Source organism: Callorhinchus milii, unplaced genomic scaffold (assembly GCF_018977255.1).
Source record: "Callorhinchus milii isolate IMCB2004 unplaced genomic scaffold, IMCB_Cmil_1.0 Scaffold3, whole genome shotgun sequence".
Classification (NCBI taxonomy): Eukaryota; Metazoa; Chordata; class Chondrichthyes; order Chimaeriformes; family Callorhinchidae; genus Callorhinchus; species Callorhinchus milii.
In genome coordinates, this window is record NW_024704744.1 from 64,528,950 (window position 1) to 64,553,929 (window position 24,980).

Here is a 24,980-nt window from a genome sequence, read left to right on the forward strand (position 1 = left end):
AAATATATATATATGCACATGTGTATGATCCGCTGACCTGCGTGTGTGTGTGTGTGTGTGTGTGTGTGTGTGTGCAAAAAAAAAAGCCAGTCAGACAGGAGCTGAGCTCAGGTCGGTCGGCAGGTACAGCGGGGGCCGCGGGGGCGAGAGAGGCGATCAGAAAAGGATTGTGTAACTCCCCTCTGGAGGGACTGAAACGCGCACAACTTCCTCCCCGACTGATTGACAGCGCCGCACACAAAGTGCATATAAAAGCGGCGGATCGAGCCGCTGCTCTCGGTTATTTCCAGCTCCAGCTGCCACCGGAGCAGCAGGGCAGCAGCCTCCAGCAAGTGAAGCCCCCCGATCCCATCCCATCCATCCCACCCCATCCCATCCCATCCCATCCCTCCTTCAGACCCCTGTGTCGAAGCCCCGCTGTGTTGCTGCAGGAGGATTGCAGCCGCCAGGGTCAGCTCAGTGACTCGCTTTTTCACGCCGACAGCAACGCGCCTCTCGGTAGGATTTGCTTTGCACCTTCTTTTATTTTTGTTGCCCAACAACTCCCCGCAAAAGAGAGCGGAGTTGCATGTCTCTCTCCCCGTGCGGTTGCGGGTGTTTTAAACGTTCGTGCGCGATAACCGCGACACCCGCTGACAAGTCGGAGCCGGAATGCGGAGCCCGGGGACAGGTGGATTAAACACTATTGCAATATTGCAAAATACTGCCATCTGGTTCGATCGCGTTGCTGTGTGTGTGTGTGAGTGTGTGTGTGTGTGTGAGTGTGTGAGAGAGAGAAAAAAATAAAAGTGTCCGCTTTTGGTACGAAGCGCTCCGGGCTCTCGCTGCGGGGCGGGTTGCGAACCCGGGAGGTGACTTTGACCGCAGATTTTGCGGGTCCTTTTGCAGGACTGATGGTGCGGAGGAGTGGACTGATGCGGTGGCTGGTGCCTGTCTTCGTGGCTGTTGGAATCGTTGCTGACCCTCTGGGTAGGAGATCTCCAAACGTGTTGCTGCGTCTCATTACTGTGGCAACGGATGAAAGCTGAACCCCCAGAGCGCTGTTATGTGCCCACGTATTCGTGTGTCCCACTCGTGCATTGATTTATTTATTTATCCATCCATTCGTGTACTTGTTCGTGTATTTTTCGCTATATCCGTTTATTCTTGGACCTGTTCGTGTTATCTGTCTATTCGTGTCTTTCTGCGTCTGTCTTAAGTCTCTGTTTGTTCATCTGTTTGTTCCTCGACTTGTCTGCTTGTTTATTGGAGTATTTGTTTTAACTCTCTGTTTGTTGAATTCAATTTTCAGATGTGATTCCCGAGGAAGAGATGAGCTTTGACCTGTTTGAGATCAGCAAAATAAACAGACAGACTGCGGGAGTCATGCTATTCCGGGGTCCGGACCGCAGTGTCCCGGCTTTCAGGTTCACCCGCTTTGACAAGATCCCCCCAGCCGCAGACCAGAGCTTCCAGGATATAGTCAGACTCATGAAATACTACGAGGGCTTCATCCTGGTGGCCAGCCTGAGGCAGGACAGAAAGACCCGGGGCACCCTCCTGGCCATCGAGGGACCCGGCTACAAGCGCCAGTTCGAGATCATATCCAACGGGCAAGCCAACACCCTGGACTTCCAGTACTCGGTGGAGAAGTCCCAGAACCTGGTGTCCTTCCAAGACGTGGACATCGCCGACTCCCAATGGAAAAACGTCACCATCCAAGTCAACGGGGAGAAAGCTTATTTGTACGTGGGTTGTGACCTGGCTGACAGCTTCATCCTGGACGATCCTTTCTATGAGCAGCTCACTTCAGGCGGTAGCAGACTGTATGTGACCAAGGGACTGACACCCGGGAGACACTTCAGGGTATGTACATGAGATTCCTTTCCCCTCCTCCCTCCCGATCTAATAATAAACTACTGTGCCTTCCAGGATTGCAGGCGCTCCTTGCATTGCTTCTTGCCTGGCGCTTGACATTTGTATGTGCTGCTTTCTGAGCCCTGTTGGCAGCTCATTGATTCCCAGTGGCTCTACTGTAAAACTGATCAGTTATGGCCCGAAGCTGTTGCTCTCTCAGTGAGGTCTTCTGTCTCAACAATAAATGTCTTTGGTCCTCAGGGCTTTCTGCAGAATGTGCGCTTTATCTTTGGGACCTCTCTTGAAAACGTCCTCCGGAATAAAGGCTGCCTCCAAACAGGTAAGATGACGTTACCTGTCACTGCACCTCTCTTTCTCTCTCCCCTAACCCTTATGTATTGAAGTCCGAGTGGTTTAAGTTGCTCTGCACCGAAAAGACCCATTTCGAATTGAAATGCTCATCGATAACGTTTCACTTTAAACTCTGTGGAGTCCTGTAGCTCAGTGGTTAGAGCACTCGCTTTGCAAGTGAGAGACCTGAGTTCAATTCCAGGCAGAGGGCGAAACCTTGGGCAAGTTTCCTTACTCCACACAGAGCCTAATAATAATCCCTTCAAAAACCAAAAACAATAATAAATTGGTCATTTTCAATCTACGACTGTTTGTGGGACATTGCTGTGCGCAATTGGCTGCCGCGTTCGCCCACAAATATACAGTCAATTCACTTTACAGTGTGTTCTGTGAAGCGCTTTGGGACGTCCTCCCGACGTGAAAAGCGTTATATCAAATGCAAGGATTATTATTATTATTATTATTAAACGACTCCGATTCCCTTCAACCTTAAGTCTCTAATGCATTGCTGGTTTGTTGGAGTTGTTGCTCGGGTCACAAACCAGGAAAAGAGTCAGCTGTCAGATTAGTTCTGTCTGTTTAAACCGCATCCACATGGAGAGTGAAGCTTCCTTCCCCAGCCTCTCTGTTACTATGTGCATCAGCCCACGCCAGGATTTCTGTAAACATGGGCTGTGAGATTTGTTTTGGTCAGCCTGGTGTCCGAAACATGCAGAAACCCATCACCATGCTTAAAGCATCCTATCCAAAATACTACGCATCCCACCTACACATGGAGATCCCAGAGATAGATTGTTGGAATGGAATGCACTCTCTCCCTGGAGGGACACATCCTGTTTACCTAATGTCGAACGTATTAGGTGCAGGTTGGCAAGAGCCAAGGCTTGGGGACCCCAGAGTGTGTGTTAGGGTACTACTGCTGGAATCTAACCAGCTAAACCCACAAAGCTTACCATTGATAGCACTGTCTGGCAAGCTTTCCCGCTGCTTATCTAGCTAGAACTACCCTATCAGTTGGGGCTTTGGCTTACAGAGTTAATGGGAACTGAATGGGAGGATTCCCTGCCCCCCAGTGACTGGTTTGCCCTTTCAGGCCCTCCTGATGAGCCTGTGCTGTCATTAGCAGTGCCCTGGAATACTGCAGACCCTCCTGACTCAAGAACCGGACTACCTATACCACCACAGCGGGCGGCTCGATTCAGACATTCCGTTGCCAAACAAGTCACTTTGGAGCCAGCTCAGCCTCAAGGAGACTCTGCTTACCTCCCCCCAAGGAGGATAGTCACTATTTGGACAAGTCCGAATTTCAGCCCTCACTAGGTTGATGGTGGGTACCAGGAACTCTCTATGCGCTTCCTGGTGGGCAACACAGCTCCGCATTAAATTCGTGCATTGCCATCAACTTCCTGTACGCAGCTTGGGCACACGTTCCTTCCCATTGAGCGATGGTTCCACCAGTTGAAGGTGCAGAGTTTAAGCAGCAGCTGCTTGCCTCTCCCCAAGGTAGATTCTAGGCACTGGATATACAAACATGTATTCACAAACTCAGACTCCAGGTAATGCCTTCCACCAGCTGTCACCCAAATCTTGATCAGCTATGTGGCGGACCTCTGCCTTCAGATGTCAGTGTTGAGCTTTTTACTCCAATGGATTCCAAGCCTTACAGCCATTTCACTTTTTGCGGAACCCAGTTGGCTCGTTAATGACTTTGGAAATATCAATAACACAATATTGTAGGTGCATCATCATTGACTGCTAGAATATAATTAATGTTAACTTATGGAATTTGGGCAATTCTGGGCAATTAAGCCAATTTGTTAATGTTCCTTTACAAACAAAATACTTACATTTGTCTAGTGTGTAAACATTTCATTGATTTTCTTCCACATTTTGAACTGGAAGAGGAATGTTGGTATTTCTGTGACACATTATTGCACAATCACAATTATTACACAATCCAATTATTATTGCTCAGTGAGGAAGAAGCTGTGACAGTGATAATCACTGCCAATAACCACAATGCACTTCATGAGTGTTATTGCCAGGATCCCATCAGCAAAACATACAAGTGAAAGATATATCCGTTGTTGCCAATGTTTACTGATGCTGCAATCTTATTCATGGTGAATATTCCATGGGGATGAGAAAAGGCCATTTTCCCTATCAATGCTCATTCCCTCTATTCAATTTCCTCCCAAGATATCTATTTGTACATTGAATAATTCCAGTGCCTCTATTCACTTGCTTGGTAGATTGTTACAAACAATTATCAAGGAATTTCATTGCCATTTCAGCCCTTAACACACTGATCTGAGGCAGTACAACTTCAGAACTACAATGATTTGCACTGTATCAAATTATTGTATTATAGGGAATTTCAACAGGTTCACTACACCAAATAATCTACAGGGAGAGTTGCTTCAAATGTAAGTTTATTCCAAGTGAAATCAGACTGAGACAAAGTAAGGTTCAGTTATTAGTTTCAGCGGACACATTTTGAAGATGACCATGTGTTGAAGATGGAAACACTATGACCATATGATGGAGACACACTGATTATATGTTAAAGATGGAAATGTATTGAGCATGTGTTGAAGATGAGGACACAATGACCATGTGTTGAAGGTGGAGTCATCCTGATCCACCCCACTAAATCTGTCTGGATGTCACTCCAATACCAGGACTTGCAGGGAAATCAGCTTGTTTGAATTGCATTGCCAATGCAGTACCATTGCTACACTTTCAGCAAGACGTTTGAATTAGCAAGTCTTATAACCAGCTTGAAGGGCTGTCAGGCATTCATGCTATTATATTAGATTTTGACACAAAAGAATGTTTGTGGAGTCCTGTCTCATACTCTCCTCGCGAGCAAGAGCATCTGGGTTTGATTCCTGGGCAGGGCGAAATGTGGGGCAAGTTTGCTTATTCCACACGCCTCTGTTTACCTAGCAGTAAATAGGAAGCCAGTGGTTAGTCAATTGGCGGATTGCTTTTCCGGGGGTAATAATCCCTTAAAGAAAATTTAGTTACTCTGTCCACGACTGTTTGTGAAACACTGCTGTGTGCAATGTGCACTAGGGTTCTCCATTTGGTCATTTTAGCCAATTTGTCATTGTGGGTTTATAGGTAACCACAGTAACATTTATTGTTTTTAACTATAATGGCACTGTAAATTAGAAATACAGTTTGTGGAGATTTCTAAATGGATTTCATAGTCAGGAATCCAAATTGGGATTCCTTCTAGTAACTGGAAGTACATCATACACACCCACTGAATGATGGGAATATTGCTCCGAAAGTACATTGCGTTGGACCAAAATTCCTACAACTAGATGTGGCACACTTCAGGTTTATTTATTAAGGAACCCCATTAGAAATTGCCAGAGTAAATTAGCAAATCAACTAAAATGAATGAATGGAACGGGTTAGCCCTTGATCAACACATTCACTTGGTTCAGAAAGCCTTTGTACTAGCTAGCTGTACTTCCTTCACTGTAAAACCACAAAGAACATCTGCAGTGTCAGATTTTGCAGATGTAATGTTGTGAGCGCATTGACTGGGCTAAATTGTCAAGAGATTCCTGTGTACAATTCCTAACAGTTTACAGCACAGCAGTCTGTGACTTCAAAACTTCTGCAGTTGGAGCCCAAATGAAAACCTTGGCATTATTTCCTCATCATAATTCTTTATTCCAGTCATTAACAATAATTATTTTGGCGTGAAACCTCAGTCTGGATACTGCTCTATAACTTTGTGGTCCTAATGTATTGTTTGCTCTGTTTAGTGCTATTTGCGTTTCTGAATAATAAGGAGGCTGTCAATAAAATATCATCAATGAGGTTATAAAATTGGTACTGACTTGTGTAGCTGAAGTCATCTGTAAAAACAATCCTCAGGAAGAAAGTTAGGAGTCCTGTTGAGAGTCTTTTCTCATTTCCTCATCCCCCAGATGTGTTTTGAAAAGGTGATTCAATCAATGGGTCGCACAAGCCAATAACAATACTGTGCCATTTACGTTTACTCCGCAGCTGAAGTGTTGACCAGTAATGAAAGCAGAGAATTTGTTGACATGGGCACCTCGGCCAAGAGTGATTTCCTCGAGCATAAGATGAATAAAGTGGTGGATTTCTGTGACCACTCCTGCAATGATATTCAAAACATGTTTAAAGAGCTGCAAGGACTGAGGGTTGTAGTCAGCAATCTGGCAGATGGACTGCAGAAAGTGGTATGTATCACACATCACCTTTTGATGTCAACGTTTAGAACACTACACCCACAGAATGTTTGAATGCAGTATGAATGTAGTCATCTTTGAACCTGTGCCAATCTTTTGCAGACCGAAGAAAATGTGTTATTTAACAAAATCCTGCAAGAAAGTAATTATAAAATTAAGCCAGGCCAATGCTGGCACGATGGACGTCTCTTTGATTACCAGGAAGAGTGGACTGTGGATAGCTGCACAAAGTGCACATGTCAGGTCAGTGCAAAGGCATTCTTGGGGCTTTCTTCAACCTTCACCATTGACTTATTCAGTTGTCCCTGAAACCCTTGATAATATCACAGATGTTACATGTGGAAGCTAACTTGCAGGTTACAATCATTAGAAAGGAAAAACTAAGGAAGGAAAAAATCAATTTATATAATACCTATGTCTCAAAACATTTACAGTCATTTTTATTAAGTATAGTGACTGTGCAATTTATCGGAAAATGTGTGACCAATTTGCACATAGCAAAGTTCAATGAACAGCCGTGAAGGGAATGATTGTGACCAATTAGTATGGCCAGTTGTTGACTAGGACATCAGGAGAAACTCCTTTCTCTGTTTGAACAGTGAGTGTCCTGTGTTCATTGACATCCACCTCAAGGGACAGAAGGATAGCACCTCTGACAATGCAGTGCTCCTCCCGATAGTCTACTGGAGCATAAGCTTACACTGTGAGTCCAAGACCCAATGTGGGTCTTGAAACCACGATTTTCAGTTCCACTGGTTAAGTTTCACACGTTTAGGAAGAAACCACCCGGGTCCAGATTTATTGTATTTTCTTTGTGGTTCATGCAGAATTTGGCAGAATATTGAATTCAATCTTAAATTTGAAGCCATTTTTCTATTATTATTGAATAATTTACAGGAAATCGGTTTCAAAGTTAAGACTGAATTAGCATTTGTCAAATTCTGCGCTCTGAACTGCGAAGAAAATAGACTAAGTCATTGCTCCCCTTGTGCTTCACATGATAGCATTGTAACCCATTTGTGATATTTGTGAAGTCTTCACTTCAGTTGCACGAGCTGGAGGTTTCTTCTTTGTAACCACAAGTAAAGGTGAGAATGTCTTTAGGAAAGGAAAGCGTTTTATAAACGTTTTTTAACAACCGTCATTCAGTCATTCTCAAGCATCTTATAATGCACCGAATGATTATGTCAATTTATTAAATAAACACATCATTAATGGCTTACTGTCTTCATGAAAATAGTATCTGGCAAATGTTTCATTCTTTGATTTGTGAGGAGAGACAGTTAGCAGTTGTGTAGTGTTTTATCTCCAAGGCACCACAGGCATTTGACAAGGTGTTACTTGCCTAGTCGTGTTGCACTTCAGAAAAATGTTTATTTAACATTTTCCATGAGGACAGCAGCCCTTTAACATGCTAATAAAGGGAATCTACAATGAATATCTCTTAAATACAATGTATCTTACAGATCCTTCAGAATATGACAGGACCCACTATCTGGTGCCAAATACAAACTATGTTAGAATAAGAATGGCCTAGTGCCCTGATCTAAAGGCTGTAAAGTACTCCTGTCACTGATATTTAGAAACAGTAACTGATAGGACACACAGAATGAGATTCACATGTATTTTTACATAATGGCAATACAAGACTTACCCACAGGAAAAAGTTCTTCAGACAGATTATATTGTGGTGTGCACCTTTCTCATAAACCTATCATCTCTTAATAGAGCATATACTTGAGCATTGCTAAACAGGATTGAAGCTTCTTCCCACTCTCCATTCAAACAAAATGTTGTGCCCAAGCATAGATAACCCCAGTTTCTGTGTATCAAAGCACTTTAATCTGGTTGGAACAAAATATTGTAACTTAATTTCTCACATAATTGTGTTTTCCCTTATTGATTCTGACGTGGCTCTTCAGTTCAGCCCTGGCACTCACTCAAATAACTGGAGATGGCATTCAGGATGTCACTGAAAGCTGGGTGGATAACCATTCTTTTCTTTAGCGGAGCCAACAAATGGGTTGCTTTGCCTTTCCCAAAGGTAAAGTATTCAGATGCCTCAAGCAATTTCTAGATCTAAAATCATAAAAGTCCAACTAAAGGATCACAGTCAATGATTTGTGCATCATCCTCACTTTGCATTGTCTCAGATTCTTGTAGACTCTCTGGATGCTTTATACTCTTCATCCTGTGCAATATTCCTTAAGTCTCAGTTCCATTTATATTTCCCTTTATTTCCTGTCCCATTTCGTTTCAGTTTGAGGTTGTGCAGATCCTTTTGTCTTGAGTGAAATTCCAGCTCCAACAAGGTTCCTTGGCATATTTTTCTTCTCAGTCCTTACTTAATAAAAATAAATAATTAATATCATATGATCAGCAAATTGGATCGTAAGAACTATCGAGAACTGAAATTAGATGGTATCAACATATAAATACTTTGAGATTGGAAAGTAAAACAGCAGCAATTATGAATAACTCTTAGAACAAGATCTGTTAATGTGTGATTAAGATCTTTGAAACATTTCAAACACAATGCGCTGGATTATTAAGAGCCAAACTCAATAGTTTTTGGCAGTGTTAGGTATCAAGGCATAAGGCAGAATCTGTGTTTAATTAGTAATGCTGCTCTGGAAAGGGCTGCATTGCAAGTAAATCATCTCTCCTCTATTGTTTCTCGTGCACAAGCCAATGGCAGAGTGGGGCCAGTGTGCCGCAAACAATTTGTACTCTTCCCCCATTCATAAGAGCTGCACTCCTATTAAGAGCAGAGCCAAAGATTATAAACTGTATTTGTCACGATTCCTCACAAGTAGAAATATTTTCTTTGTCTTTGTCAAGTGTCAAGTAAAACCGAGATAAGTATTTTAATAAATGTTTGCACAGCTCTCCACAAGCAATTTCCTTATGAGCAATGGGAACTGACCACATTTTCTGTTTAAAGTGGCACTAATCTTAGAAAGATGGGCAAACAGACATAGGAGGAAGCTATTCAGCCCAGTTTATTATAAATCGGCAGTGCTTTTAATATTAGTCCCTGCACTTTTGCTATATCCCTTGATATCTCTACTAATTAAGTATTTGTATATCTCACTTTAAAACAATGTTAATGATTCCATCTATGTAGCTTTCCGGGGCAAAGGATTCCATATCTTCACAACCCTCTCCCTCTGTGAAAAAATGCTTCCTGACCTCAGTTATAACTGCCTTAGTTTTGATCACTAGATTGATAATAATACTTATTATCCTTGCTTTTGAATAGCACATTTCATTTCAGAAGGGCAGAGGTCTCAAAGCGCTTTACAGAATATACTGTAAAGTGTAGCTATATTTTTGTGTGCAAACACTAAGGGTGTGGCAAATACAAACATAGAAAGTTATAATATCTATTCATTAGTGGATGCAAACAACTGCTAACAGTTTTATAAGATGAAACACATTTTGACAACAACAACAACTTGCACTTACATAGCACCCTCCACGCAGGATAGTGTCTCAGAGTGCTTAACAGTGGCGGAACCTGACAAAAAAGTGCATAACAAATGCAAATAGTTTTTTAAATATTTATTGACAGAAAAGTATTTTATTTCAATACGCAGGACTTCAGTATCATCTGCCGCCGAATTACTTGCCCACCAGTATCATGTGCCAATCCATCTTTCATTGAAGGAGAGTGCTGCCCTTCATGTCTCCGTAAGTATATATTCTGAGCACTTGTTTTCTGGTTGCATTACAGTCGATTGTTCCATGTTGTGGTGCCATACATAGCACAGTAAAGAGCTGCACATCGCAGTACTGCAGTTATTGAAACAAAATAAGTTGAAAGCAAACCAGTTGCTTCCATTTAAGTGGGTTTGGGACAGTGGTAAAGAGAGAAATGTGTTTAATATAAATGAAGTAATGTGAAACATTGCCTTTGTGAATAAAGCCTTCATCATGAAAGTAGCCTTCCTAAGAGTGGTTTGACCGTTATTAGAATCAACAGTTCAGATTTAACAGATCAAAGGCTCCTCTGCTGACTGTGAGTTATGATACAACTTAGGCTGCATTTGGTTTCCAACAAAGAAAAGGAAAAAAGATTTACTGGACCCCTAGATAGTACTGGCTGTCATGTCAGCCACTGTCATGGATTCTGAGTATCCTCTCTCTCAAATTTCCCTTCTTGATTAGCTCTGGTCACCAGGCACTGACTCTAATCTTCCTCATCTCACTTCTTTTATTTTACTCTGTCCCAGGATGTGGGCAATGCTGACAGTGAACAAACTGCGATATATGTCCAAATCAGGATTATGAGCGACTTTGAGGGTAACTTGGAGGAGGTGGTAGTGTTCCTGTGAGGATTCTGCACTTGTGCATGAGTGTTACTTGTAAATTGGAACTAGAGATCCTCCCACATTAATGTGCTCAGTTAGTAATCCACCATTATATTTCAAAGGTAGGCATCTGGGTTATTTCATATCAAACTGCATACTTTATGAGATGTGGGATGTCCTCCTAGCTTGAAAAGCACTATATAAATGTAAATTATTTTGTACTCGGGCTTGAGACCCAAATCATAACTGATCCTCAGATTACCAGTCTGCATGCCTCTCCCATTTAAACTACATTTTCCAGAAGGTGGTGGACTTGTATTGCTCTTCGCTGGCTAATCCCATTACTATAGAGTACTGTACTGGATAGCTATGTACCGAGAGAATTCTTCATTTACAGTGTGCTTAGAAAGGGGGACATCAGGTTAAGTCCAGACAGACTACTGAGAGTATTGCTGTGCTGGCAGTTTGGAGAGTTTTACATCTCTAAGTGTGGATCCTTTGAATCACGGAGCAGTTTTTTGCTGGATGTGTTCCCTGCGTTTCATCAACTTGTGAGTCGCTGAGGGCTAGACAGGAAACAGCTGAAGGGAAGTGGGAGAGAAGACCATGAGAGCAGAGGAAGCTGAACAAAGTTGAAACAGATCAGAGAATAGACACAAGAGGCTGTGAATACCATGGGCAATATATAGAAGAGTGGGATCAGAAATGAAGGAAGATTTCAGAGATTCAGTCTGCTAAACCATCAGAAAACTGAGAATAGTCCTCTGTTTCAGTAGTTTTTCCTTAAAAAAATGTTATTTGCAGTTTCCTTCTTCCTGTGCATCTCTTTGATGCTTTCTCATATCATCCTCCTCCAGCCAGTAGGCTGCGATATCCTGGGCTATCTCTTGACTGATGTCATTGCTGTTCTATATTAGAAACATGGAACTTCCTGCTCAGAAGGAGGTCATTTGGTCCATTGCCTGCTAACTCCCTACTGGAGCTATCCACTCTAATCCCTATTCCCCGTTCTTTTCTAGTCACTTTTTATATATTTATTTTTCATGTGTTTATCTGATTCCCTTTAACCATCATAGTCAACTCTGTTTGAAAAGTCACTTCGCAAGATCACAAGGATGAAAAAAGCCCAACCATTCGGTCCATCTGATCTCCTCATTCCAAAATACTCACCCCACCATCCCACAATCCTAGCACCAACTGTTTTTTTTTAATTAATCCAGTGTCCTGCCCTCAACTACCCTTCCCGACCACCTGTTTCAGTCATTTGGGTAAAGAAAAACATGCTGCTGTCCGTCCTAAAGTTGTTCTCTCGTTCTACTGTTTTGGTATATCTTAAAGTATGTTCTGGGTTTACTTTTTCAATCCCATTTAAAATCCCATTCCCCTCTGATATATCGCCTTTCAAGATGGAAGAGTCCTAGTTTGGCTAATTGTTGCTCACAACTCATTCATCTAACACTGGGGATCATCCTGTTGCTCTCCTCTGCACTGCTTCTAGGGTCTGGAATCTCCTTTTGTCATGGGTGACCAGAGCTGCATGCAGTACACTAAGTTTGCCCTGAGCAGAGCCCTGCGTAGCTTGAATATGATGTCTGAGGATCTGAATTCAACATATTTGGCAATAAAATCCAGCATCTTATTTGCCTTGTATATTGCTGCCTCACACTGTTTTGACCCAATGAGTCATTGGATACCCCTAGATCTCTTTCAGCTTCCCCCTTGGCCAGTTCTATCCCAACCATAGCATGCTTGAGTTTTGTATTCCTGTTCTAAATTACTATATGTAATACCTTGTATTTATTTTCATTAACCTTCATTTGCAGGTATCATCCCATGTATTTACTGTATCAAGTTTTCTTCATAAGACCTTTACTGCCTCCTCTGATTCCATAGTGTCACCTGCAAATGTGACTGCCTCACATAGAGCAAGGTTGTTGAGAAAGGCTTTCTGGGATGAGAAAGGTTTTCTCATAGAGACAGGCTTTCTGAGATGAGATCAACTTCTGTCATAACCTCCCCTCGTAAGATAGAGAATTGGCCTATAAAGTAAGACCTTATTCTGAGCTTTGACCAAGACATTTGAAAGCAGGGCTCAAATGAGAGCCGAACACCAAATGTTCACCAAATGTAACATACTCAACAGAGGAGGAAGAAAGTGTGTAAAAATACAAACAAAAGTGAATTTGATGTTATTCAAGCGTTTTACAATTCTTAAAATCGTATGTTCTAGGTTATGGTCTGAGAATCGCGTGTGATAGTACAAATCAAGGTAAAACATAAAGACTGAACAGGTCTTCCCTTCATATCTGATGAGTTCATACAGCATCGGGATCCCATTGATGTTGTGTCATCATCATTGCTGTGGAGGTGAAATTGTCATTTTTCATTAGATAATGGTCCACATCTGGTGATCTAACCGGTTCCTGATAACACGTGGTAGTAATAATACTGCAGGACTGTAACATGCGATATATTGTAATAACGATTTAGAGAGTCCTGATCTGTGAATTGTGAACAATGAAGAGTAAAATGCAACAATTACAAATAGGATTTCTTAATTAAGTAATCCAGACTAGATGTAATTTATTCTGACTCCAAACTATGTATACTTCACTCTGACTCCAGAACCAGTTGTACTTCAATATTAAGGCTTTATATTTAAGAATTTGCAAAATTCTGAAAGCTCTGAAATGCTGATAAATAGGGTAAATAGAGTAAGGTGGAATTTCTACCCACTTACTTCACAAGCCAATTCAAGCCAACTGTATTCATTCCTCAGTCTGATGTCTTTGCTCTGTTGTGAATTGTTGCTCCTGTGTTTCTAGTCTGAGGATATTCTATTTTATACCTGGGTAGCTCATGCAATACAGACAACAATGAATAATGCTTGTGAAAATTATAATGATGCATAGCAGATCTGGGGCTGTGAAATTCCACTTTGCCCGTATTTTATCTTAAAATTTGAATTGGGGGCAGATTGATTTTGCACAGAGGAAGTCGGGCTACATTCTTGGTAAGTTGCAGCTGTTTTATTATGAATTCCTTCACGTTCATTACTGCTATTAATAGCTGCAAAATGATCTGTCAGTAAAAATCAATTATCATTTTCGGATAACAAATTTAAACTGCTTGAACCTCTAACTGCAAAACGAAATGGTTTTCAGATGGAATTTAACTTTTGATTACTTGCAGCCTTGATGATCCCAAACCCAGCCTGCTCAGCTTTCTAAGATTTCAACTCAAATCAAAAAATACAAAATGGGGTGAAAATTATAATGTTCCATAGCAGATTCAAGCCCTGAAATTCCACACAGACTTTGTCTGTAAGATTATTTTGTCTTCAAACTTGAATTGGTGCAGAAATGTGAGAAACTTAATTTGGAAACCAGTCTTCTGTAGTTCTTAAAAGTCAGCTTCTGATTTTAAACTGAATTGAAGAATTTCCACAATTCTGCACTATCTCAAAGACTAGGTAGAATATTGGGCCTTTGATGTGCTATTTATCACATCAACTCTACTATGAAGCATTGCATTTTTCACACCACTGGAAAAACGTCCTTAACACTACAGTCAAAAATCCACTCTGAAGGCGGGAGTACCCTTGTTGTAATATTTTCAGTAGAGTAAAACCTTTTAAAAACATGCATCTTAATTCTAGAGTTTAGAATATGCTTGTAACAATTATTGCTTTAATTTGCTGGATTTCTAAAATTCTCTATTGTATCATTTCAATTATGTTTCAGACTCGCCTTTTAGATTTTTCTTTTAAAAGGTTATATTTGACTCTTCTTCTGGAGGCACTGACTATTTTGGAATTGGGATTCAGGGTCACTGAAGTTAGCTGCGAACTGACTCCAAAGATTATGTTGTAATTAATTTTCTCTCTCTCTCTCTTTCATAAAATCAGAGAAAGCAGATAGAACCTCCAATGAGATAATTTGCTTAACTTTCAAACCTTGGGATCATTTGACATTTTTTTTAGCAAAATAAGCTACCTTGCTTTAAACCCTCCCTGCTTTATTTCATCTTTGTGGCTTTTCCAACAGTGTCATTCATCCCTGCTGCCTTTCTGCCTTTCCCTCCTTTATTCAGAGTTTCTTTGTGAATCTGGCTTTCATACTTACACGTGCTTTTGAGAACAGGTGAAAGTACCCAATAAAACTAGATAATCAAATGTGGATAAAGCCAGCATTTTAAGAAGAACAACCATGAGGCATACAAAACATTACATGTAGATTTTGAAACAACATTACCAAATCTCAAATGAAACACATTGATAAAGTCGTCATTGTTAAGCTTGGGTTACGATGGCAAGCACAAAATGGTCACAATGTTGAGGCTTCCACTGGTTTCTGAGAACATTAGAAAGTACTGAGGTTGGTGTTTATGGTGACTGTATTAATATTGAGAAAAACTAAGCAGTGATAAAACATATTACTCACCATCCATATAAAAGCCCAGTCAAATTGGCTTTGATATCATCAGGAAGCTGATTGCATTAATAATGCCCCTCCTGAGAGATTGAAACAGTCTGAGAATGCACGTGTGAATACAAAGTAAAAGATTAGTGCATCGCTGAGACTCAAGTTGCTTGACCAGCACTCATTAATTCCTGGTTTAGATGATTAGATTCAAGAACAAATTCCAAATTCTTAAATCGGGGACATAAAAGAGCAGAAAAAACTGGCATTTTTAGGATTAATGCCAAATTCCTAACTATTAAAAGAAAGGAACAGATTAGAAATGTTAACTAAAATGAGAATAAAATTAATCTTAAATGATGTAGTAATGAGTCTAATGAAGTCCTTTGCCCCGCTGTATCTCTGTGATCGTCTGTGGTCTTACTCCCTCACCCAATGCACCCACTCTGCCAACTCAGGACTGCTTCATTTCCCCCATCCACTCACTCCAATCACCACTAGGAGTCTTCAGTCAGTGCTCTCAGGAACGTTCTCTCTAAATGCTTCTAGCTTGCACCCTCCCTCTTCGCTCTCAAAACCCTTCTACAAATCTATCTCTTTAACTGTGCTTCGGGTTGCTTCTTGCCTGTTACCCCCATTTCAAACCCTGCTTGGATTTGCACTCCATCTCTGCAAAGAGCTGTGACAAATTTAACTATGTCAAAGGCACTATATACGTGCAAGTTGTATTGAATGGGCAATCAGATTCTTCCCTGGAATAATGGCTATTGTTTACACTTTAGTACTTTTCAGTATGAACCATTTAATATGGATGGTAGATGACAAATCTAAATTCCTGTTCACTGTAAGACACTGTTAACATTATTGCGAGTACGGAGTGCTCCGAGATGCTATTCGTGTGACGGGCACCACATAAATGTAAGTTGTTGTTGCTGTCGTCGTACATTAGGAGTTGGTTTCTCTTTTCAGTCAAGGACAGTGAAGATGGCTGGTCCCCCTGGTCTGAATGGACAGAATGCTCTGCCACTTGTGGCACTGGGACACAGCAGCGAGGAAGGTCATGTGATCCCACCAGCAGCCGGTGCGAAGGCCCATCGATCCAAACCAAGTCCTGCCAGAAGTCCGAGTGTGACAAACGAAGTAAGTCTTGAACTCTGGCTGAAATGAATGAGACAATAAACCGAGGTTTATTGGCTCTGGAACTCCATCCCCCAGTGCCTTCGCCGCCTCCTCCCTTTCCTCCTTCAAGGCCGGTCTCAAGACCTTTCTCTTTGACCGTGCCTTCAGCTCCCCTCTCGACTCTCTACCCCCTCCTCGCTCCCTCCCTTCCCTCCCCTCACCCTGACCATTTCCCCCTTGCTCGGGTCCTGACCCAACTGTACAGCACCTTGGGACGTCCTCCCGACGTGAAAGGCGCTCAATAAATGGAATCTTATTGTTGTTGTTGTTGAGGTTCCATCTGCTTGGTCAGGTTAAAGGTCCCATTGCATTATTCATAAAGCGAAGGGAGTTTCTCCTGGTGTCCTGGCCAACAATTACCACTTATACTGGTCATTCACTTAACTGTTTGTGGGACATTAATGTACCGAATTTGGCTTTCATGTTCGCCTACAGATACACAGTTGCTCCACTTTACAGAAAAAAATCAACTCTGTGGAGGGCTTTGAGACATTTTCAGTGTTTTAGATGCTGTATCAAATGCAATTATTATTTTAGTATTTTGTAAAGTTTCCCGTCAAATCTAGTCAAATGATCTGGCGGGCTTCAGCTGCTAGTTGGGATGGCAGCTCGAAGATCTTAATCAGCTGATCAGAATGCACACCAGAAATGACCTGGGAGTGGGTGTGAAAGGCTCCAGGCAACATATCGTCCAAGCATTTCAGTCGAGGCAGCAGCTAACCTGCTCTTCTGAAGCTCTGAACATCAATCTCTTTGACAGGTTGCGTGTGAAGCTTAGACTTCAAATTCATGGAGGTGCCTCCATGTGCTTCCTCCAGTCATAGCCTGTTTCATCTCCTTGGACACTACAAACAAAATGTATTCTGCTTGCTGCTGTACTGAGTATATGAAGCATTTGCATTATAAGGGGAGACAAACTCATCCTCTACACATTTAAATTTAATCCCATTTTCACCATTAATGCACATATTTGAGTGTCACAAAAATAGACTTCAAGCTTTATGTAGAACAATGTGTTTTTTTATCTTATTGATAACTTGGTGGAGGAACACAGGCCAATTATTTCTGTCTGGTGCTGCTTCTGTTCCTCTCCCTGTCACATCCCAGATATGTCTTGTGGTCCATGGTGCAATTAGTCCTGATGTATATCTTGTCTCTTTAGTCCGTCAGAATGGAGGCTGGAGTCATTGGTCACCTTGGTCTCCGTGCACTGTCACCTGTGGAGAAGGAATAACTACCCGCATTCGTCTCTGTAACTCTCCGGTGCCACAGCTCGGGGGCAAAAACTGCAAGGGTAGTGGAAGGGAGACCAAAGAATGCATAAAGATTGCATGTCCCAGTAAGTCCTTCAAGTGTGGTTTCTCTGCTGTTGAGTTGTCGGGTTTTGGTAAGGGGAAGTAATCCACGTCTCTCTGAGTGTAATTCTACCCCTGAACCGAAGTCAGACTGACTATTTGGTCTTTTTCCAGTCAATGGAAACTGGAGCCCATGGTCCCCATGGTCTTCTTGCACAGCCACATGTGGGAGTGGACTTCATCAACGCACGCGAAGCTGCAACAATCCCGTGCCCAAGTTTGGAGGAAAGAAATGCCTGGGGGATGCCAAAGTCAGTGAGATTTGCAATAAAGACCTCTGTCCTATCGGTAGGTGGAAGTATATAATATTTGGGGCTTACGTTGTACTGATTGTAATAAGACAAAGTGTGGAAAAGTCACCGTTTTTGACAATTGGTGTAAACCAGACCTGTGACTGCTGATTATGTGGTCTTGAGCCTGGCAGTGCTGAGTTTCCAACCCCACAGCTACTCTGTCTGTGAATGAGGAGGTTGTCCCCCTCCCTGCTTTCTGGATTTTTCTCTGAACCCTCTGTCTCGTACACACCACATAATCTACTTATAAAACCCATCTAAGACACTCTCTCTCTTTGACTGTACCTTTGGACACCTCGCACCTATCTCTTGTCTTCCATTGTGCTTATGGTCCCTACTGTTTTTTCGATGTGAAAGGTGCTACATAAGTGCAAGTTGTAATCTCTTATGATCTTATGAGTCCTTGGTACAGTCGATCCCGCCTCTGATTGCAAAAGCGTGTGTATTGTTTACTAGATGGTTGCCTGTCCAATCCATGCTTTGCTGCTGTGGAGTGCAACAGCTCTCCTGACGGCTCCTGGGAGTGTGGCCCATGCCCTGCTGGTACTCGTGGCAATGGAACGTTTTGTGAGGATATCGATGAGGTAAGAGACAGAGCTCCAGAGTTTGGATTTTGCTGTACTGTTCCCGAGGATACTTGCTAACCTGCTGATTGTGTGGTTGTTGCTAGTGTGAAGAGGTTTCTGACGTGTGCTACAAGGTGAACGGTGTTCAGAGATGCGAAAACACAGACCCGGGATTCCACTGTCTGCCTTGCCCACCTCGCTACAGAGGAAACCAGCCTTTTGGTCTTGGAATTGAAGCAGCCAAGAAAGACAAGCAAGTAAGGCTCAGATGTCAATGACGTTGATCTTATTTTTTGCCTCTTGTAGATTAATCGTGTCTAACTAGCATTCAACAACATCAATAACAACTTGCACTTTTGCATTTGTATGTAATATGTGTGTGTTATGTGTAATATGTATGTTTGACCTCCTCAAATCCTATCGACCCTTTGCTCAGCCCTCACCTCTGGAACTCCCTCCCTCTACCCCTCTCTATGTCATTAAATCCCATCTTTAAACCTACCTCTTCATCCACGCCTGTGGTCATTGCCCCCTTCCTCCCTCTGCCTGTTCTTTTTTCTGCGTCCGGCACATTTCTATGAAGCACTCAGATATTATCCTACTTGAACCGTGCTGTATAAGTGCAAGTTGTTACTGTTATTCACTGTTGCAATGTGTGCATTGGTGTCATGTGTAATTTGCGTTTGCCTATCCTCACACTTCTATCATTACACTCCTAACCTGTTCACCTGCAATATCGTCAGTAAGTTACAGATTAAGACAACTATGTGTTCTACATCTTACAATTTCCTGTCCAACTATTTGTTCTCTATAAGGTCTCTTTGGCTGTTTTGCTATCATTACTCACCAGCATCAGGAAATGTCATGAGAAATTGCTACTTGTTCCTGCAGGTCTGTGAGCCTCACAACCCGTGCAAAGATGGCACACACAACTGCCACAAGTTTGCCAAGTGTATCTATCTGGGCCTGTTCAGCGAGCCCATGTACAAGTGCGAGTGCAGAATAGGATACGCTGGGGACGGCCTCATCTGTGGGGAAGACTCCGATCTGGATGGTTGGCCTAACCAGAACCTCCGCTGTGTGGCCAATGCCTCATATCACTGTAAGAAGGTAACGAAATGTCCCAAGGAAAAGGGGACTTGTTCATCAAAAATCAAAGTGACTCTCAGCTCCTGCTCTTGAGCCTGTGAGCTGCAACACAGGCTTTCATCGGCATTGCTTCGCAGTTTATCTTCCTCTATGGGGTTAGCCTGAATTACGAGAGGCGATATCATGCTTCAGATTTGAGTTATGTAGAATTTAAGCTCGGGGGCAAAACATTAACTTTGAGACACTCAGACATTTTTTTTCACGGTCAAAAGAACCTCACTGGAAAAGTAAATCATTTTAAAGTAAATCATTTGACCATTCTTTTTATTGTGTTGAAAAAAAAGCATGCACTTTGTTTGAGCCTTTAAAAATTTGGAATGAAATCATTGATAATAACTTTGGCATTTAGAAGGGGAAAGATATGAACATGCATCTGTACGAAAATGCATGACCTCAGCCACATAGCTGGAGTTTCTCACAAGCAGCTTCCAAATCTTGCCGCAGGCAGTAACTCTATACACAGAGCCTGTATCGTAAGAGCTAAATTGTGCAGCTAGGAGAAGTTTTTTTTTAATCTATTCTAACAGATTCTTTCAATCTAATAGCCACATAGTTCTCATAATTCAGTTTTATCAGATGCCAAGTGGCATAGACATTAGTTATACTTGGAAAATATTTAATGTTTCATCAATTCTGTCCTATCCTGCTAACTTAAACCTTCCCAGTGCCTTTCATTGTGATGACTTGTCACTGTGTAGTGTTAAGACATTTCAAGAGCTTGTTACTATGTCTTCAGAATTTCACTTTATGCTTTGAACTTTGAAATAATGCAGCCCAATGAGTGTCCTGGTAGCCAAAAAGAAGGGATTTGGAATTCAATTGGTTTACAAATGATAGAGAAAGCCCTTAAATCGAGAGTTTGAAAGGTTAACAATAAAGAGCTTTGTTGCTGGAGCAGTGATATACCACTACTGTCTGACACATTTAAGAATGGGAACGCATTCATGAATGATATCTATGCTGCTTTTCAGAGTTGCGATTCTGATATATGACAGAGGGCCACGGCTCTGTGAGGAGATGCATGCTTTCTCCAGTGGGGTTATGGGGAAAGGACAAGGGAATGGGAACAAAAGATTAGCTGTTGCAGAGAACCAGTACATCATGATGGGCTGAATGGCCTCCCTCTGTGCTGTAAGTGTTCATGGTTGAGATAAACTTTTATGGTCCGAGAAGATAATGTTGAAAGTGTTGAAAGAAAATTCCAAATTGCTGCACTTGGAACTGGTTTGGGATTGCAGCCGGGATTGGGATATCTTCAGACCTAATCTCAGCTTCAAAAAGGGCCAAATATTCGCACCAAAGGTCCGAAAGCAAAATGGACTACAATTGTTATTTTAGAATTTTTTCAGAGAATACAGTCGCAAATCTCACAATTCTGGTGACAGACTAGAAGTGGCTGTTGGTGCAGAGTTCCAGTTTGCAAATTAATTTGGAACCATTTTTCTGTAGGTCCTAAAAAAGACCCCAATTTCAAATTAAGACTGAATTTAGCGATTATGCACAAAAACAAGCTAAAAGTAGGTGGAACTTCAGCACTTATTCAGCACCCAGTTCCCTGCAGTTGTGAAGAGTGATGGTACAGAAATGTTACATTAAAATCATATATGGCAGTTTTTGTTAACTGTTTTGTTGACTTTAATGGAACTGGTTGAAAAAAAAGTGAGGTTAGGTTGCAAAGAATTGTGTCCAAATTCCTAATTTCACAGCCGCGATCTTTTTAAGAACTATAGAAAACCGTATTCCAAATTAAGTCACAATTAAGAATTTAGTTTCCACAATTCTGCTCCATGTTACAAACTGACTTGACAGACTGAGACTAAGGTGGAATTTCAATTCTGTAGATACTGATACGATACTGGGGTTGAAACTGCAGCATTCACAAACCGGAATACTGCTCTAATAGACACTGATATTGAAAGGGAAACAATCTGCAGAATATTTTGCTAATAAATAATTTGTGCCATAAAATCAGTTCCATTCCATCTTCAGGAGAGAAAGAAAGAGGAGAATATTATCAAAGGGAATATTATAATAAATAAGGACCAGCCAGATGGACCAAAGTGATCTGTTCCGTTCCTGTATATCCTTATGACCTCGTGTAAAATCTGCAGTTAACAGAAAATATGGAACAACATAAAGTCAATGCATCCAAGAATCGTGGTTTCAGATTGCTGAAGGGTATTCATATGTTGTACGTTACAAACAAATTTCCTCTGCGATGTGCAAGTTCACTTCATAAGGCAGATTCATCCGAAATCTCATAGTTCTAATCTAAGTAACGTATTCTTTGCCAGGATAACTGCCCTCTTCTGCCCAACTCTGGACAAGAGGACTTTGACAAGGATGGAGAGGGTGATGCTTGTGATAAAGACGATGACAATGATGGCAGAAATGATGAGAGAGTAAGTATAGGAACTATCCCTCATCCTTTGAACTGTAATGTGTTTTAACATTGACTGCAAACTTCCACTGAAGTGTTTGAGCCACCGAGGATCAAATAGGGTGCTTTTTCTTTCAGGACAATTGCCCTTTGCTGTTCAATCCACATCAGTTTGATTATGACAAGGACGAGGTAGGCGATCGCTGCGATAATTGTCCCTATGACCACAACCCAGTCCAGATTGACACTGATGGTGATGGTGAGGGTGATGCCTGCTCGATTGATATTGACGGTGATGGTGAGTGTAATTTAGAATCTCACCATTGTGCTAAAGACCTCCCCACCTCGACTTTGTACAGTGGTTGTGGCCAAAAATGTCACTCACTGCTCCATTTGTTGTCTCCAATTGCAAAGAATGGCATTTTTGTGCAACTGAAAATAGGATAACTGCACGACTCTATAAGGAGGACTGGGGCAGGGTTTGAGCATTCTTTATAATAGGGGAGTACTCAAATACTGCCTTCTTTCCCCACCTGCTCAGCCCATTGTAAAGAACTGATTGAGTACACACAAATAAACTCTTTGTTGTCAAGTGTGGCCTGAGCTTCCCCATCTTTACAATGGAGCTTCAGCCATGATCAGCGCACTCTAGGGGGTGAAAATGACAGAGACAGTGACCATGCACAGTACAGATTATCTATGTTCAAAACATTGCTCCAACTCAGAGCACCTCAGCTCCAAGGTGGTCTTGGGTCAAAGCCGAGAGCTTGTGAAATGAGGGTGCCGTACAAGGGTTCCTTAGGTTGAAAAAGCACAATTTCCCTTGTGAGATGTGTTTCTCGGCCTAAGATGCCAGGAACAGGGAGGTTTTATCATTCAGATGCTTCATCAACCCCATTGGGAGCTGAAGTTGATTCATTTGTAACATGTTTCTGTTTTGTACTATCATTGTCAGGATTTCTAATGATCTCTTATGTTAACAGATATTCCCAATGAGAGTGATAACTGTCCCTACGTTTACAACGTTGACCAGCGGGACACTGATCAGGATGGCGTTGGAGATATGTGTGACAACTGCCCACTTGTGCATAACCCTGACCAGGTAAGGAGCAATGAGACTCTGTTGTTAATCCTGTAGCAATGGAGCAAACAAGATATGGTTAACAATGATTTTGTTGGCAAACGCGACACCTAATTTGCACCAGCAATATCCCACAGACAGCCATGAAGTGAATGATCAATTTTATCTGGGGTAATAATGGTCAGGACACTGGGAGAATCTCCCTTTTCTTAATTTTAACGTTTAAAATCTTCAATTTCAGTCTTGCAGCTGGTTTTCCACAATTATAAAAAGAACCATTTTTCAAATTAAGACATAATTTATGAATTTTCTACAATTCATCATTCACTTCATGTGGGACATTGCTGGGCACACAATTTGTTGCCTACAAATACACAGTCGGTACACTTTATAGTAATTCCTGTGAAGCACTTTGAGATGTCTCTGTGTTTTGATAAGGTGCTAAATCAAATACCAAGATTATTATAACTGTGTATGATCTTGACATTTAAGTCAAACTGATTTTTTGGGGGTCAATCGGGTATCTGACACATAGGGAAACCCCTCAGCAACGCAGGTAAATTAAGAGTATCCAAACCAGACTTAGAGTTCCAAGCAGTCTGTTTTGGAGACTCTTAAGCATGGCGATAGGTATCTGCACCCAGTCAGACATCCAGTTGACCAAAACAAATGAACAAAAAGGTCTTATTGACTTAGTAGCATTTCAGACCCTCACATTTATCCAGGATTTTAAAGTGTGATAAATCACTTCATAAATTGTAGCTCAATGGTGCGAACACTCACCTCACAAGCGGGAGACCTGGGTTTAATTCCCGGCAGGGCGAAATGTTGGGTTTCCTTACTCCACACACCTCCGTTTACCTAGCAGTAAGTAGGAACCCGATTGTTAATCGATTGGCAGATCGCTTTTCCGGGGTTAATAATTCCTTCAAAAAAAAATCATAAATTGGTCACTTCAATCTACAACTGTTTATGGAACACTGCTGTGCACAATTGGCTGTCACGTTTCGCCCACAAAATATAAAGTCAATTCACTTTACAGTATATTCAGTGAACCGCTTTGAGACATCTCGAAGACGTGATAAGCCGCTAAATCAAATCCAAGGATTATTATTATTATTACTATTATTAATAATGATTGACCTGTGTTATATCTTGTCCTGTTCTGCAGACAGACTTTGACTCTGACCTGGTGGGTGATCAGTGTGACAACAACCAGGACATTGATGAGGACGGTCACCAGAATAACCTGGACAACTGCCCATACATCGCCAATTCAAACCAGGCCGATCATGATAAGGATGGAAAAGGAGATGCTTGTGACCCTGATGATGACAATGATGGTATCCTTGATGATAAGGATAACTGCCGCCTTGTGCCAAACCCTGACCAGCTGGACTCTGATGGTGAGGCCATGTCTAAAGTACTCAAATCTTAGGAACAATTATTGGTGAATTGGTAGCAAGGGTGGCACAAGCTCAAGATTGCCACTGGATAAGGCAAAAGGGGAGTTTGGAAGAAATGTTTTTACACAGAGCTATTAAAACATGGATTGCTTTGCCACAAGTCGCTTTTGAAGCTCAAACCATTACATTTAAAAGGATATTGGATATTTATACAAAGAAAAACAATATAAAAGGAAAGACGGAATTGGGATTATAATGGATAACTTTTGGTGTAGAGTTACATAGAGAAACAAGCCATTTGTGTCTACTAGTCTGTGTCACCGTTTATACCCCATTATGAGTCTCCACCCTCTTACTTCTTCTTTCTCCCTGGCTCAGCATCAAACTATGCCATTGTTCAGTGCTACAAGATGCC

General features: G+C 41.7%; 1 protein-coding gene across 1 annotated transcript in view; it reads left to right on the forward strand.

Annotated features, from left to right (window-relative positions):
• Nucleotides 1–324: 324 nt before the first annotated feature.
• The window catches only part of thbs2a (thrombospondin 2a), a 33,784-nt gene continuing 9,128 nt past the window's right edge, over nt 325–24,980 (forward strand). The window contains exons 1-17 of the mRNA XM_042333190.1: nt 325–498; nt 889–969; nt 1,292–1,845; nt 2,098–2,176; nt 6,217–6,413; nt 6,525–6,665; nt 10,022–10,115; nt 16,126–16,296; nt 17,498–17,674; nt 17,805–17,978; nt 18,440–18,567; nt 18,654–18,806; nt 19,441–19,659; nt 21,993–22,100; nt 22,217–22,376; nt 23,062–23,180; nt 24,331–24,565. Of these exons, the coding sequence (XP_042189124.1) occupies nt 894–969; nt 1,292–1,845; nt 2,098–2,176; nt 6,217–6,413; nt 6,525–6,665; nt 10,022–10,115; nt 16,126–16,296; nt 17,498–17,674; nt 17,805–17,978; nt 18,440–18,567; nt 18,654–18,806; nt 19,441–19,659; nt 21,993–22,100; nt 22,217–22,376; nt 23,062–23,180; nt 24,331–24,565 (2,785 nt within the window). The 5' untranslated portion in view covers nt 325–498; nt 889–893. The remainder of the gene's footprint in view (nt 499–888; nt 970–1,291; nt 1,846–2,097; nt 2,177–6,216; nt 6,414–6,524; nt 6,666–10,021; nt 10,116–16,125; nt 16,297–17,497; nt 17,675–17,804; nt 17,979–18,439; nt 18,568–18,653; nt 18,807–19,440; nt 19,660–21,992; nt 22,101–22,216; nt 22,377–23,061; nt 23,181–24,330; nt 24,566–24,980) is intronic.